Source organism: Hoplias malabaricus, chromosome 8 (genome assembly GCF_029633855.1).
Source record: "Hoplias malabaricus isolate fHopMal1 chromosome 8, fHopMal1.hap1, whole genome shotgun sequence".
Taxonomy (NCBI): domain Eukaryota; kingdom Metazoa; phylum Chordata; class Actinopteri; order Characiformes; family Erythrinidae; genus Hoplias; species Hoplias malabaricus.
In genome coordinates, this window is record NC_089807.1 from 8,831,030 (window position 1) to 8,847,406 (window position 16,377).

General features: G+C 41.7%; 2 protein-coding genes across 2 annotated transcripts; both read left to right on the top strand.

Annotated features, from left to right (window-relative positions):
• The first annotated feature begins 2,223 nt into the window (after positions 1 to 2,223).
• Positions 2,224 to 8,236, top strand: LOC136705542 (interferon-induced very large GTPase 1-like). The gene is made up of 2 exons (XM_066679170.1): positions 2,224 to 2,295; positions 3,506 to 8,236. Exons 1-2 carry the CDS (start codon positions 2,224 to 2,226, stop codon positions 8,234 to 8,236), a joined length of 4,803 nt encoding a protein of 1,600 aa, XP_066535267.1.
• Positions 8,237 to 11,603: 3,367 nt separating this feature from the next.
• LOC136705544 (interferon-induced very large GTPase 1-like) lies at positions 11,604 to 15,712 on the top strand. Its single transcript, XM_066679173.1, has 3 exons — positions 11,604 to 11,666; positions 12,319 to 15,548; positions 15,652 to 15,712. Exons 1-3 carry the CDS (start codon positions 11,604 to 11,606, stop codon positions 15,710 to 15,712), a joined length of 3,354 nt encoding a protein of 1,117 aa, XP_066535270.1.
• Positions 15,713 to 16,377: the final 665 nt, after the last annotated feature.

Here is a 16,377-nt window from a genome sequence, read left to right on the forward strand (position 1 = left end):
TGCTGTCAATCAAGAAAGGATTCAGCCTCAGACAGATCATCCAATCATCATGCAGAAGCTGAGTGTCTGGGCCAGCCGAGGCCAGCCCAGAGACGCTGAGCGTTCGATGGGCGGGACAAAGCCCAGCATTTATACAATGACTCATCTCGTTTCGCTGCACTTCAACTGCTTCGCTATTGAACTCTGTTTAAATCACTGTGAAGCTGCGGGAATGATTGAGAGGAAAGCCGAGTCTTTACCAGTGATGAGAAGCTGATTCTGAACAAAAGTTGAGCGCGTTGTAGTGCATATTTATTCAATGACATGTACACACAACAGAGGGCATGAGGGTGAAGAGTCGGTGTGCTGGGTGACTGGGATCTTTGATGATTTTCCCAGTCCTTTTTAGACACCGCTTCTTATAGATGTCGTCTATGGCAGGAAGTGGTGCTCCGATGATGTGTTGGGCAGCTTTCACCACCCTCTGCAGTGCCTTCCAGTATGAGGCAGAGCAGCACCAATACCATACTGTGATGCAGTTAGTCAAGATGCTCTCAATAGTGCAGCAATAAACATTCACCAGAATGTCTGAGGACAGGTGGTTCTTCCTCAGAGTCCTCAGAAAAAAGAGGCACTGGTGAGCTTTCTTGATCACCTTGGAGCAGCCGCTCATCCAGGTGAGATCCTCTGAGATGTGGAACCCCAGGAATGTGTAGCTGTTCACATGCTCCACTGCCGTCCCCTTGATGTGAATGGGTGGATGTGGATCAGCATTCCTTCTGAAGTCCACAATGAGTTCCTTAGTCTTATCAATGTTGAGAAGAAGGTTGTTGTTGTCACACGACTCAGCCAGATGATCCACCTCCTTCCTATAGGCAGTCTCATCGTTATCTTTGAGGAAGTCGATCACTGTGGTGTCATCTGCGAACTTAATGATGATGTTGGAGCCATCAACAGGTTTTCAGGCATGGGTAAAGAATAGAGGAAGGGACTCATGACACAGCCTTGTGGTTCACCTGTGTTTATAGTAATACTAGATGAGCAGTGGTTATCCAACCAGACATGTTGAGGTCGGTTGGTCAGGAAGTCCAGTAACCAGTTGCACATGAGGGAACTGATGCCTAAGTCTGTGAGTTCTGTGATAAGTTTTGAGGGGATGACAGTGTTGAATGCTGAACTGAAGTCTATGAACAGCATCCTGACAGAGGTGTTTTTATTGTCCAGGTGTGAGAGGACAGAGTTCAGTGCTGTAGTGACTGCATCCTCTGTGCTCCTATTCTGGTGGTATGCAAATTGGATTTTAGGTGCACTAGGACCAGCTGCTCGAAGCAATTTGTGATGATGGCGGCGAGGGCTATCGGGCAGTAGTTGTTGAGTCTTGATGGGTTAGAGTTTTTGAGTATCGAGACGATAGAGGTTTTGAAGCAGCTCGGCACCACAGCACGGGCCAAGGACAAGTTGAATATGTCCGTCAGTACTCCTGCCAGCTCTCCAGAACATGCTCTGAGAACATGTCCAGGCATGCCATCAGGACCTGCAGCCTTATGGACTTTGATACTGCTCAGTGCCGCTCTTACATCGGTGGGAAAAAGAGTCAGTGGTTGGTGGTCTGCACATCTGCCTTGGTTGCAGTTGTTGGGTTCCCTCTCTCAAAATGATCATAGAAATTGTTAAGCTCATTGAGGAAGGAGACATCAGATGAAGTGGGGGAAGGGTTGGTAGACCTGTAATCTTTGATGATCTGGAGTCCTTGCCACGTACGTTGGGGGTTGGAGTTGGAGAAGTGTTCTTCTACCTTCCCCTTGTAGTGGTGTTTGGCCTTTTTGATGCCCCTCTTCAGCTCAGTTCTGGCTATATTTTAGGCCTGTGCGTACCCCAACCTGAAAGCTAAATAGCAGGCCTTCAGCAGGAGATGGACATCCTGATTCATCCAAGGCTTTTGGTTGGGGTACATAGTGATCTGTTTCTGGGTGGTGACACTGTAGTGGTGGAGATGTGGTTCAGTACAGATGAAGCGTGCTGATCCAAGTCTATGTGAGTGAACATATTCCAATCAGTGTTCCTAAACTGGTCCTGGAGCACAGCGTCTATCCCCTCTGGCCGAACTTTAATTGTCCTTGTGATGGATTTCACACATTGGATGAATGGTGAGTACCGAGGTGTGAGGAAAAGGGAGAGATGGTCAGATTGTCTAATGTGGGGGAGGGGTGATGCTTTGTATGCTCCAGCCAGGTTGGAATAAACATGGTCCAGAATCTTGTCTCTTCTGGTGTGGCAGGAGACATATTGGTGGAATCTGGGGAGGACTGTCTTCAAGTTGGCATGGTTGAAGTCACAATAAAAGCAGCCTCAGGGTGTTTGCTCTGATGTTTTCTAATAGCTGCATAAAGTTCTTTCATAGCCAGCTTAGCATTAGCATCTGGGGAAATATACACTGTGGTTAGTATGATGAAAGTGAGTTCTCTGGGGAGATTATAAGGTCTGCATTTGACCATTATAAACTCCACATTAGATTTGCAATTAAATAAAGCTTCAGGAGAATTAAAGACATTCCTGATTTTAATAAAACCCTGTGTATAAATCTCTGAGTGTGTGTCCTCTCCATGTGCTGCTCTGCAGTCAGTTTGCTCTGGAAACCGCTCTAATGTGTTTACGAAGCCCCAGTGTCTGTAAATGGGTAAAAAAACAAACTAGGGCTAGGTCCAGTAAGGTAGGTTTCCTCTCTCTCTGCTCACGGCAGAGAAACGAGATGAATCATGAAAGCAGAGATGAACATACTGCTTTATTCCCACTCCACTGGTGCTTAATATTGATTTATTTTTGCTGTTTCAGATTATTTATGGAGGAGCCCACTCTAAATTCAGGAGGGCGCTAACTGCATGAAAGTAAACAGTGTAAACAGAGATTCCCTGTGTCTGCGTGGGGTTGCTCCAGGTGACTGTTTGTGAGGAGTGTGGTGTGTTCTCTCTGTGTCTGCGTGGGATTCCTCCGGGTGCTCCGGTTTCCTCCCACAGTTCAAAAACACATGTTGGGAGGTTGATTGGTGACTCAAAAGTGTCCGTAGGTGTGAGTGTGTGAGTGAATGTGTGTGTGTCTGTGTTGCCCTGTGAAGGACTGGCGCTCCCTCCAGGGTGTATTCCCGGCTTGCGCCCAATGATTCCAGGTAGGCCCTGGACCCACCGCGACCCTGAACTGGATAAGGGATTACAGATAATGAATGAATTAATGGATTTCTGTAATTAAACGCTTTAGTATTCAGAAGGGATAATGTGAATAGTCACAATTAATTTCAGAAAATTATGCGTTTCATTTGTTATTATTTTTAATTGATCACTAATGGGAAAAACAACATGGAAATTGTTACTTTCTCATCCTCTCACAAGTTGTTCAGAGCTTTAGAAAACTGTTACAGAAGTGTATGGTGAACATTTATAAAAGTGTTTATTTACTTGTCCATGATTGAATGAATTAGTTTATTTAATGATTGAATGAATGCATTTTTCCATGGCTTTGTATTGTTTTTCAGGAAGAAGATTCCAATTACAGCCAGATACAAGAGCTCTTACATAGACTGGGTCTTGAGGGAAAGTATGAGGACAGACTTACAAAAGAAAGCTTCCTTGAAATAACTCCATCCGTTCTCCACCCTGAGGAGCCCAGGAAAGAGCAGGATCAGGTTAACGCTTTCATGCAAAGGCTTCTGACTGTAGATTACAGAGCAAGATACATCTCCGTCAAAGCTGAACCACCAGCAACAAAGTCTCAGAAATTAACTTCAGGAGACGTCTTTGGTGCTCTTCTCGCAGAGAGTACCTCGAGTGTCCAAAACAAAACACTCCACATTCACCCTATGGATATTCAGATGGCAGTGTTCCTCTGTGCTGACCCATTCCTTCAGCAGTCCATGGTGACCAAGCTCTCTCAGTGTCAATACGCCATTCCCTTATTGGTGCCTTTCTCCACAGAGATTGGATTTCATCTGTGGGCAATGTGCCAGGTCAGTAAGAGCTGGAGGGCTATAGACAACTCAGACAAAAAAGTCAAAAACATGTCCCTGCCCATGTACCAAGCCCAGACTCATATGGTGGCGTTCTTCAAGATGGGTTCCATTTCCTCATCCAAGTCCCAGCTGGCGAACAGCTTCATCAATGAGAAGCACAACACATTCTTCCACAGACACTGTCCAGGCAGCAGCAAGAGTCGTCTACTGATGGATGGCGTGGTGGAGATCGCCTGGTATCTCCCCTCTGGAAAAAACACAGATTACTTCAGTGACTGTGTTGCTTTCTGTAATCTACACGGTGATTCCCACAAACATGAGCCTCAGAGAAAGATTCTTACTGAACTGGCCTCCGTAAATGTTGTATTTTTATCTAATCTGGACATGGACAACAGTGACAGGGCAGTTGTACAGACTCTCTGCAGGTCAACAACACCTCTCATTGTTGTTCTGACTGATAAAGAAGATCAGAATGAAGATGCTGTTTTCAAGATCGGAGAAAGAAAATACAAGTTAGCGCTGAAGGGCAGAAATCAGTCTGACGTCTCTGCTGCTCTCAGAAGAGTGATCAGGGAGTGCCTCTCAGATCGCCCTGCGATTTTCATAATTAAAGACTTGGTAAAACACAAAGAGCTGAAGCTGGATGAGTGCAGTGAAGCCTGTCAGAGTGGGAAGAAGGCAGCAGAGCAGATTCTGACATTCCTGAAGACAGAAGATCCATCCAGAGTCAAAAACAAGTATCTCCCCTGCCAGGGAGAGCTCTGGCATGAGTGGTGTCAAAGAAACAAAGACCTGCGACGGCTACACAGTAACAACTTAGAAACAGAGAAAGCCCAAAAGCAGCTGGAAATGAAGGGACTGAGAAAGCAGCAGCAGAAACAAGGCTTCAGTGAACTCATGGGGCTGTTTGTTGGAAGTCTGAGGTCATTATCAAACAGTGGGAAAAGGTATTTTATCAAGTGGATGGCAATTTATCTGGATGATTTCACTTCTGACAAACTTTCTGCCATCCATCAGCAGTACGACGAGAAATGGAGAGAAGTGCTGAGTCTAAAAAAAACACATGATAAAGAATTCTCAAATACTGATGTGAAAATTGTCAAAACAGAAAAACTTCAAGAAGAGCAGTCAAACCTGGAACAAATCTCACGCAAGCTCAATGCTGCCACACTCGGCTTAGAGCACATGCTCCGGGAAATGGGTCAGATTTATGAAGCCTCAGTGTCTTCAAGGGCAGGTGAACAGAATCTCAGTCTCTCTTACATGCCAGGACTTGCTGCTGATCTACTGATATTGGGACACCCAATGGAGCTGATGGATGGGGACGCTGCTCACGTTCCTCTGATCTGGGTGTCAGCAGTTCTAACAGAGGTCATCAATAAACTGGAGGACAAGAGGGTCTTTGTGCTGTCGGTTTTGGGGATCCAAAGCTCTGGGAAGTCCACCATGCTGAATGCCATGTTTGGACTCCAGTTTGCTGTCAGTGCCGGAAGGTGCACGAGAGGTGCTTTCATGCTGCTGGTCAAGGTCTCTGAGGAGATGAAACACACACTGAAGCTGGACTACATCCTTGTTGTTGATACTGAAGGTCTCAGAGCTTTAGAGCTGTCTGGAAAAGCCACCATAAATTGCGATAATGAACTGGCAACATTTGTGGTAGGTCTTGGAAACATGACTTTGATCAATATTTTTGGAGAGAATCCATCAGAGATGCAGGACATCCTCCAGATTGTTGTCCAGGCTTTTATGAGGATGAAGCAGGTCAGACTGAGCCCCAGCTGTGTGTTTGTGCATCAGAACGTCACTGATATTACAGCCGGAGAGAAAATGATGGAGGGAAGGAGAAGTTTGCAGGACAAACTGGATGAAATGACAAAGTTAGCAGCAAAAGACGAAGTCTGTGATGCGGAGTGTTTCAGTGATGTCATTGGGTTTGACGTAGAGGATGATGTGAGATACTTTGCACAGCTCTGGGAGGGAAGCCCACCCATGGCTCCACCAAACCCATGCTACAGTGAAAATATTCAGGAGCTAAAGAGGGCAATTGTTTACCGTGCATCACAAACAAATGGAATGAAGTTATCACAGTTTAAGCTGCGTGTGGATGACCTGTGGAATGCACTGTTGAATGAAAACTTTGTTTTTAGTTTCAAGAATTTACATGAGATTTCTGTTTATAGGAAACTGGAGGAGGAACATGAGAAGTGGACCTGGAGTCTCAGGAGTGCCATGCTGGGGATTGAAAACACAATGCTTAACAGAGTCTCCAGTGGAAACGTGGAAGCAGTTGAAACGCAAGACCTAGTGAGAGAAATGGCAGTGACTATGGACGGGGTGCAAGGGGCTTTTAAAGTGTTTTTTGAGGAAGACAGTGAAAAAGAAACTCTGATTCAGTGGAAAAACACATTTCAGAAACAAATAGAGCATCTCCATGAAGAACTTGTGAATGATGCAAAAAGAAAATTGGATTACAACATTCAACAGAAAAGGCTTCGAAAATCTCTGGACGAACAAATGGTCAACTACGAGAAGACCCTCTTTGAAAAAAGCAAAGAGCTTGGTTTAAAATGTAGAGAAAATCAAAGTGGAAATCCAAAGGGGGCGAAAGCAGAGTTTGATTCATTGTGGAGAGAGTGGGTATCAGCACTGGCTCAGAACGCTCCAAAAATCGAAGGTGTGAACATATCAGATGATGTGATTAGTATTCTGACAAATTTCTCTGAGCGTTGCCTTGTTTATCGTCAAACAGAGTCTAAAATGTACAACTTTATTTGCACTGCTGATTACAATGATTACGTCTTAATGAAATGGAGCAAGTACAATCCATTCAAGTTATTCAAGTCTCTTAAACCCGAAGATCAAAGATCAATTCAAGAGCTAATTTCTAATGTTATTGAACGAACAACAAAAAAAATGAATCAGTTTCCAGTTTCAGAGCAGGGATACAGTTCTGCCTACATTCAGGAGATTGTACGTGAAGTCAGAAAACTAGTGCAGGACTTCAGACCTAGAGATAACTCATATGAGTTCAAGAAAGAATTTTTTGTAGATCTCTCTCTTTATGTGTGTAAAAAGGTGAAAGATCACTTTACAAAGCTTCACAGGAAATACAAAGAGGCAAATGACCCACTTTTTTATTTTGAAAAGAAAAAGGAAGAATACTTCAAAGTCTTTGAGAAACACTGCCAGGGAGCAGAGTCGGCCGCTGTGCTCGGGGCTCAGATCTGTGGTAAACTTAAAGACACCATCCTGCAGAGTGTGTACAATGACACCGTGACCTTCATCTGTGTACAAATGAGGAGTGAGCCTCCGTTTAATGGGAACAGAGCGGATCTGGAGAAGCACATTCTGAAAGCACTGGCAGAACAAAAGGGAGATAAAGATGAGAAGTTTAAAAACTTCTTAATGTACATGAACCAGCCTAAAGTCCACTTTGAACAGTTCATCAAAGATAATGTTAAAGAGTATATTGCAGCAGAAAATCCTAAAGCAGCTTTTACAATCAGAACTTACATTGAAAAGAAACAGAACAGTGTAAATCTTGCAGCTGAAAAGGCAAGAGAGGAAGTCATGAACAAAATGGAAGATGTAAACACATGGATGAATATATTTTCCAGCAGCCTTGTCGATAAGTTAGGAGACACTAGAGTTCATCTGAGTGATGCTATTTATAAGGACATCACTGACTGTGATGTTCTTGTGGACTTTTTAAACATAGAGCTCTTGAAAGTTGTTGAGGAGCTAAAAGGAAACCTCAGCACACTTTCAGACTTAAATATGGAGAAGTTCAGAGAGAGCCCTGATGAGATCCTGATCAAACACTTCTGCAGGTGCTGCTGGGTACAGTGCCCCTTCTGTGGAGCTGTCTGTACCAACAGTCAAGAAGACCACCCTGGAAAGCACAATGCAGACTTTCATCGATCGTCTGGAATGATTGGATGGCATGTAAGAGGCACAATAGAACTTTGTACAGACTTTTGCACAACAGCAGTAGCAAGTGACAAGAGTTTCTACCCAGAACCTGATTCTAAGACTTCTGTTCCACACAAAAAGTACACCACAGCTGGAGGAAGGTATGAGAAATGGCTGATCTCCACTGATTTCTCGGAGCTGGCGTACTGGAAATGGTTTGTCTGTGAATTCCAGGAAAACCTTGAAAATCAGCATAAGAAAAAGTACTGTGGAAGTGGGGAGATTCACTCTGAATGGAGAGAATTCAATCAGTCTGACACCATCGCAGCTTTAGGTATAAACTAATCACTGGCTGAGACTAATCACCCGCTCACACTAATCACAGACTGGGACTAATGAGGAGTTCAGATTGTGCACTTGCTGCAGCATTTGATTCTGAAACATCTCAGACACATCATTCTTTAAAGCACAACATTTATCATCTTCACTCCAGGATGTGTCGGAGGGGCGTGTTGTTTTGTTTTTCAGAAAGATTCTTTAATCACTGAAGGTTTTATTGCTTTTAGACCATGATCATTAATACTATCAATAACCAAACACATGGTGGGTGTTTACATGAATTATTGTAATACATTATATTAATCATAATCCAATTAATGTTGCATCTTATAAAGTCAGTGATCTGTTTTTATGTTGTTTCTTTGAGTTATTTCAGTCTTTTCTCATCATTAACACTCAAACACATTATTCACATTTATGAAAAAATATAATTTGGAAATCAGTCTCTGGCTTCTCTTCAACAGTTTGACCCGCCACATTCAGGAAAAAAAAAGTACAGCAGTGTAGTGTATCTTTAAAGGTACAGACAGTGTAGTGTATCTTTAAAGGTACAGACAGTGTAGTGTATCTTTAAAGGTACAGCAGTGTAGTGTATCTTTAAAGGTACAGACAGTGTAGTGTATCGTTAAAGGTACAGACAGTGTAGTGTATATTTAAAGGTACAGACAGTGTAGTGTATCTTTAAAGGTACAGACAGTGTAGTGTGTCTTTAAAGGTACAGACAGTGTAGTATATCTTAAAAGGTACAGACAGTGTAGTGTATCTTTAAAGGTACAGACAGTGTAGTGTATCTTTAAAGGTACAGACAGTGTAGTGTATCTTTAAAGGTACAGACAGTGTAGTGTATCTTTAAAGGTACAGCAGTGTAGTGTATCTTTAAAGGTACAGACAGTGTAGTGTATCTTTAAAGGTACAGACAATGTAGTGTATCTTTAAGGGTACAGCAGTGTGGTGTATCTTTAAAGGTACAGACAGTGTAGTGTATCATTAAAGGTACAGACAGTGTAGTGTATATTTAAAGGTACAGACAGTGTAGTGTATCTTTAAAGGTACAGACAGTGTAGTGTATCTTTAAAGGTACAGACAGTGTAGTGTATCTTTAAAGGTACAGACCTGTAGTGTATTTTTAAAGGTACAGACGTGTAGTGTATCTTTAAAGGTACAGACAGTGTAGTGTGCCTTTAAAGGTACAGACAGTGTAGTGTATATTTAAAGGTACAGACAGTGTAGTGTATCTTTAAAGGTACAGACAGTGTAGTGTATCTTTAAAGGTACAGACAGTGTAGTGTATCTTTAAAGGTACAGACCTGTAGTGTATTTTTAAAGGTACAGACCTGTAGTGTATTTTTAAAGGTACAGACAGTGTAGTGTGCCTTTAAAGGTACAGACAGTGTAGTGTATATTTAAAGGTACAGACAGTGTAGTGTATCTTTAAAGGTACAGACAGTGTAGTGTATCTTTAAAGGTACAGACAGTGTAGTGTATCTTTAAAGGTACAGACCTGTAGTGTATTTTTAAAGGTACAGACGTGTAGTGTATCTTTAAAGGTACAGACAGTGTAGTGTATCTTTAAAGGTACAGACAGTGTAGTATATCTTTAAAGGTACAGACAGTGTAGTGTATCTTTAAAGGTACAGACAGTGTAGTGTATCATTAAAGGTACAGACAGTGTAGTGTATATTTAAAGGTACAGACAGTGTAGTGTATCTTTAAATGTACAGACAGTGTAGTGTATCTTTAAAGGTACAGACAGTGTAGTGTATCTTTAAAGGTACAGACAGTGTAGTGTATCTTTAAAGGTACAGACAGTGTAGTATATCTTTAAAGGTACAGACAGTGTAGTGTATCTTTAAAGGTACAGACAGCGTAGTGTATCTTTAAAGGTACAGACAGCGTAGTGTATCTTTAAAGGTACAGACGTGTAGTTTATTTTTAAAGGTACAGACAGTGTAGTGTATCTTTAAAGGTACAGACAGTGTAGTGTATCTTTAAAGGTACAGACAGTGTAGTGTATCTTTAAAGGTACAGACAGTGTAGTGTGCCTTTAAAGGTACAGACAGTGTAGTATATCTTTAAAGGTACAGACAGTGTAGTGTATCTTTAAAGGTACAGACAGTGTAGTGTGTCTTTAAAGGTACAGACAGTGTAGTGTATCTTTAAAGGTACAGACAGTGTAGTGTATCTTTAAAGGTACAGACAGTGTAGTGTGTCTTTAAAGGTACAGACAGTGTAGTGTATCTTTAAAGGTACAGAGAGTGTAGTGTATCTTTAAAGGTACAAACAGTGTAGTGTATCTTTAAAGGTACAGAGAGTGTAGTTTATCTTTAAAGGTACAGAGAGTGTAGTGTATCTTTAAAGGTACAGACAGTTTAGTGTATCTTTAAAGGTACAGACAGTGTAGTGTATCTTTAAAGGTACAGACAATGTAGTGTATCTTTAAAGGTACAGACAGTGTAGTGTATCTTTAAAGGTACAGAGAGTGTAATTTATCTTTAAAGGTACCGACAGTGTAGTGTGTCTTTAAAGGTACAGACAGTGTAGTGTATCTTTAAAGGTACAGAGAGTGTAGTGTGTCTTTAAAGGTACAGAGAGTGTAGTGTATCTTTAAAGGTACAAACAGTGTAGTGTATCTTTAAAGGTACAGAGAGTGTAGTTTATCTTTAAAGGTACCGGCAGTGTAGTGTATCTTTAAAGGTACAGACAGTGTAGTGTATCTTTAAAGGTACAAACAGTGTAGTGTGTCTTTATAGGTACAGACAGTGTAGTGTATCTTTAAAGGTACAGACAGTGTAGTGTGTCTTTAAAGGTACAGACAGTGTAATGTGTCTTTAAACAGAGGGGCCTCTTGGCTATCAGCTGTATGATTTTGGTAGAATTTCACTGTGTACTTTTCTCATAAACATATATTACATATATACTGATAAGGATTTCTCAAAAATTACCCATAATGCCTAAACCATTCCACTGTCATTAAACAGAGGGGCCTCTTGACCATCAGTTGTATGATTTTGGTAGAATTTCACTGTATACTTTTCTCATAAACTCATACTGAATACATTCCAATATGGATTTCTCAAAAATTACCCATAATGCCTAAAACATTCCACTGTCATTAAACAGAGGGGCCTCTTGGCTATCAGCTGTATGATTTTGGTAGAATTTCACTGTCTACTTTTCTCATAAACATATATTACATACTTACTGATAAGGATTTCTCAAAATTTACCCATAATGCCTAAACTATTCCACTGTCATTAAACAGAGGGGCCTCTTGACCATCAGTTGTATGATTTTGGTAGAATTTCACTGTATACTTTTTTCATAAAATCATACTAAATATTTAATAATATAGATTTGTCAAAAATGACCCATAATGCCTAAACCTTCCACTGCCATTAAACAGAGGGGCCTCTTGGCTATCAGCTGTATGATTTTGGTAGAATTTCACTATGTACTTTTCTCATAAACTCATATTACATATATACTGATAAGGATTTCTCAAAAATTTACCCATAATGCCTAAACCATTCCACTGCCATTAAACAGAGGGGCCTCTTGGCTATCAGCTGTATGATTTTGGCAAAATTTCACTGTATACTTTTCTCATGAAATCATACTGAATACATTCCAATATGGATTTCTCAAAAATGACCCATAATGCCTAAACTATTCCACTGTCATTAAACAGAGGGGCCTCTTGGCTATTACCTGTATGATATTGGTAGAATTTCACTGTGTACTTAATAATAATAATAATAATGAATAATTAATGATAATGAATGAATTAATGGATTTCTGTAATTAAATACTTTAGTATTCAAAAGGGATAATGTGAATAGTCACAATTAATTTCAGAAAATTATGCGTTTCATTTGTTATTATTTTTAATTGATCACTAATGGGAAAAACAACATGGAAATTGTTACTTTCTCATCCTCTCACAAGTTGTTCAGAGCTTTAGAAAACTGTTACAGAAGTGTATGGTGAACATTTATAAAAGTGTTTATTTACTTGTCCATGATTGATTGAATAAGTTTATTTAATGAATGAATGAATGCATTTTTCCATGGCTTTGTATTGTTTTTCAGGAAGAAGATTCCAATTACAGCCAGATACAAGAGCTCTTACATAGACTGGGTCTTGAGGGAAAGTATGAGGACAGACTTACAAAAGAAAGCTTCCTTGAAATAACTCCATCCGTTCTCCACCCTGAGGAGCCCAGGAAAGAGCAGGATCTGGTTAACGCTTTCATGCAAAGGCTTCTGACTGTAGATTACAGAGCAAGATACATCTCCGTCAAAGCTGAACCACCAGCAACAAAGTCTCAGAAATTAACTTCAGGAGACGTCTTTGGTGCTCTTCTCGCAGAGAGTACCTCGAGTGTCCAAAACAAAACACTCCACATTCACCCTATGGATATTCAGATGGCAGTGTTCCTCTGTGCTGACCCATTCCTTCAGCAGTCCATGGTGACCAAGCTCTCTCAGTGTCAATACGCCATTCCCTTATTGGTGCCTTTCTCCACAGAGATTGGATTTCATCTGTGGGCAATGCGGCAGGTCAGTAAGAGCTGGAAGACCATAGACACCTCAGGCAAAATCAAAAACATGTCCCTGCCCATGTACCAAGCCCAGACTCCTATGGTGGCGTTCTTCAGGATGGGTTCCATTTCCTCATCCAAGTCTCAGCTGGCGAACAGCTTCATCAATGAGAAGCACAACACATTCTTCCACAGACACTGTCCAGGCAGCAGCAAGAGTCGTCTACTGATGGATGGCGTGGTGGAGATCGCCTGGTATCTCCCCTCTGGAAAAAACACAGATTACTTCAGTGACTGTGTTGCTTTCTGTAATCTACACGGTGATTCCCACAAACATGAGCCTCAGAGAAAGATTCTTACTGAACTGGCCTCCGTAAATGTTGTATTTTTATCTAATCTGGACATGGACAACAGTGACAGGGCAGTTGTACAGACTCTCTGCAGGTCAACAACACCTCTCATTGTTGTTCTGACTGATAAAGAAGATCAGAATGAAGATGCTGTTTTCAAGATCGGAAAAAGAAAATACAAGTTAGCGCTGAAGGGCAGAAATCAGTCTGACGTCTCTGCTGCTCTCAGAAGAGTGATCAGGGAGTGCCTCTCAGATCGCCCTGTGATTTTCAGAATTAAAGACTTGGTAAAACACAAAGAGCTGAAGCTGGATGAGTGCAGTGAAGCCTGTCAGAGTGGGAAGAATGCAGCAGAGCAGATTCTGACATTCCTGAAGACAGAAGATCCACCCAGAGTCAAAAACAAGTATCTCCCCTGCCAGGGAGAGCTCTGGCATGAGTGGTGTCAAAGAAACAAAGACCTGCGACGGCTACACAGTAACAACTTAGAAACAGAGAAAGCCCAAAAGCAGCTAGAAATGAAGGGACTGAGAAAGCAGCAGCAGAAACAAGGCTTCAGTGAACTCATGGGGCTGTTTGTTGGAAATCTGAGGTCATTATCAAACAGTGGGAAAAGGTATTTTATCAAGTGGATGGCAATTTATCTGGATGATTTCACTTCTGACAAACTTTCTGCCATCCATCAGCAGTACGACGAGAAATGGAGAGAAGCGCTGAGTCTAAAAAAAACACATGATAAAGAATTCTCAAATACTGATGTGAAAATTGTCAAAACAGAAAAACTTCAAGAAGAGCAGTCAAACCTGGAACAAATCTCACGCAAGCTCAATGCTGCCACACTCGGCTTAGAGCACATGCTCCGGGAAATGGGTCAGATTTATGAAGCCTCAGTGTCTTCAAGGGCAGGTGAACAGAATCTCAGTCTCTCTTACCTGCCAGGACTTGCTGCTGATCTACTGATATCAGGACACCCAATGGAGCTGATGGATGGAGACGCTGCTCACGTTCCTCTGATCTGGCTTTCAGCAGTTCTAAAGGAAGTCATCAATAAACTGGAGGACAAGAGGGTCTTTGTGCTGTCGGTTTTGGGGATCCAAAGCTCTGGGAAGTCCACCATGCTGAATGCCATGTTTGGACTCCAGTTCGCCGTCAGTGCCGGAAGGTGCACGAGAGGTGCTTTCATGCAGCTGGTCAAGGTCTCTGAGGAGATGAAACACACACTGAAGCTGGACTACATCCTCGTTGTTGATACTGAAGGTCTCAGAGCTTTAGAGCTGTCTGGAAAAGCCACCATAAATCACGATAATGAACTGGCAACATTTGTGGTAGGTCTTGGAAACATGACTTTGATCAATATTTTTGGAGAGAATCCATCAGAGATGCAGGACATCCTCCAGATTGTTGTCCAGGCTTTTATGAGGATGAAGCAGGTCAGACTGAGCCCCAGCTGTGTGTTTGTGCATCAGAACGTCACTGATATTGCAGCTGGAGAGAAAATGATGAAGGGAAGGAGACGTTTGCAGGACAAACTGGATGAAATGACAAAGTTAGCAGCAAAAGACGAAGTCTGTGATGCGGAGTGTTTCAGTGATGTCATTGGGTTTGACGTAGAGGATGATGTGAGATACTTTGTACAGCTCTGGGAGGGAAGCCCACCCATGGCTCCACCAAACCCATGCTACAGTGAAAATATTCAGGAGCTAAAGAGGGCAATTGTTCACCGTGCATCACAAACAAATGGAATGACTTTATCACAGTTTAAGCTGCGTGTGGATGACCTGTGGAATGCACTGTTGAATGAAAACTTTGTTTTTAGTTTCAAGAATGCACATGAGATTTCTGTTCATAGGAAACTGGAGGAGGAACATGAGAAGTGGACCTGGAGCCTTAGGAGTGCCATGCTGGGGATTGAAAACACAATGCTTAACAGAGTCTCCAGTGGAAACGTGGAAGCAGTTGAAACGCAAGACCTCATCAGAGAAATGGCAGTGACTATGGACGGGGTGCAAGGGGCTTTTAAAGTGTTTTTTGAGGAAGACAGTGAAAAAGAAACTCTGATTCAGTGGAAAAACACATTTCAGAAACAAATAGGGCATCTCCATGAAGAACTTATGAATGATGCAAAAAGAAAATTGGATTACAACATTCAACAGAAAAGGCTTCGAAAATCTCTGGACGAACAAATGGTCAACTACGAGAAGACCCTCTTTGAAAAAAGCAAAGAGCTTGGTTTAAAATGTAGAGAAAATCAAAGTGGAAATCCAAAGGGGGTGAAAGCAGAGTTTGATTCATTGTGGAGAGAGTGGGTATCAGCACTGGCTCAGAACGCTCCAAAAATCAAAGATGTGAACATATCAGATGATGTGATTAGTATTCTGACAAATTTCTCTGAGCGTGGCCTTGTTTTTAGTCAAACAGAGTCTAAAATGTACAACTTTATTTGCACTGCTGATTACAATGATTACGTCTTAATGAAAAGCAGCAAGTACATTCCACTCAATTTATTCAAGTCTCTTAAACTTGTTGCTCAGGAGCAGAGAAATTCTGTTGAGAGAGCAGAGTGCTTTGGTGGGAGCACAGTCGCAGCAGTAAATCGAAAGTTACTATTTTCCCATCATTGAAACCCACAAATAAGCGACACTGCTCTTCTACTGCAGGGCCATGGGGTCCTGGGGGGACCCTCTCCTCGGGTGACTGTCTGCGAGGAGTGTGGCGTATTCTCCCTGTGTCTGCGTGGGTTTCATCCCATGTTCCAAAATCCATAGGTGTGAATGTGTGAGTGTGTGTCATGCTGTGAAGGATGTGTTCTTGCCTTGTGCCCAGTGATTCCAGGTAGACTCCATACCCACCACGACCCTGAACTGGATAAGGGTTACAGATAGTGAATGAAGGAATGTTTATATGTTTTCTGTTAACTTATTTATTTATTGCAAACTGTTGAAGAAAAGCCTGAGACAAATTATATATTTTTTGCATTTCAGAAATGTGAATAATGTGTTTGAGTGTTAATGATGAAAAAAGACTGAAATAACTCAAAGAAACAACATAAAAACAGATCACTAACTTTATAAGATGCAACTTTAGCTAGCTGGTTTCTGAGTGCTCCTAATAGACCTGAAGCCTAACAGAATATTAGCTCGCTCATCCGTGCTGTATCAGAATTACTTACAGTAAGTGGACAGTCATAAAGTGCTCTTGTAAAGATAAGTGAGTCATCAGCGCAGGCACAATGTGGCCATCACACTCGGCTTCATTAG

Excerpts from the sequence above, each read along its gene's own strand:
- LOC136705542 (XM_066679170.1), top strand. The coding sequence starts at position 2,224 with ATGGTCCAGAATCTTGTCTCTTCTGGTGTGGCAGGAGACATATTGGTG. Across the intron at positions 2,296-3,505 it reads CTGGGGAGGACTGTCTTCAA|GAAGAAGATTCCAATTACAG; the intron begins GTTGGCATGGTT and ends ATTGTTTTTCAG.
- LOC136705544 (XM_066679173.1), top strand. The coding sequence starts at position 11,604 with ATGCCTAAACCTTCCACTGCCATTAAACAGAGGGGCCTCTTGGCTATC. Across the intron at positions 11,667-12,318 it reads CTATCAGCTGTATGATTTTG|GAAGAAGATTCCAATTACAG; the intron begins GTAGAATTTCAC and ends ATTGTTTTTCAG. Across the intron at positions 15,549-15,651 it reads AGTCAAACAGAGTCTAAAAT|GAGCAGAGAAATTCTGTTGA; the intron begins GTACAACTTTAT and ends CTTGTTGCTCAG.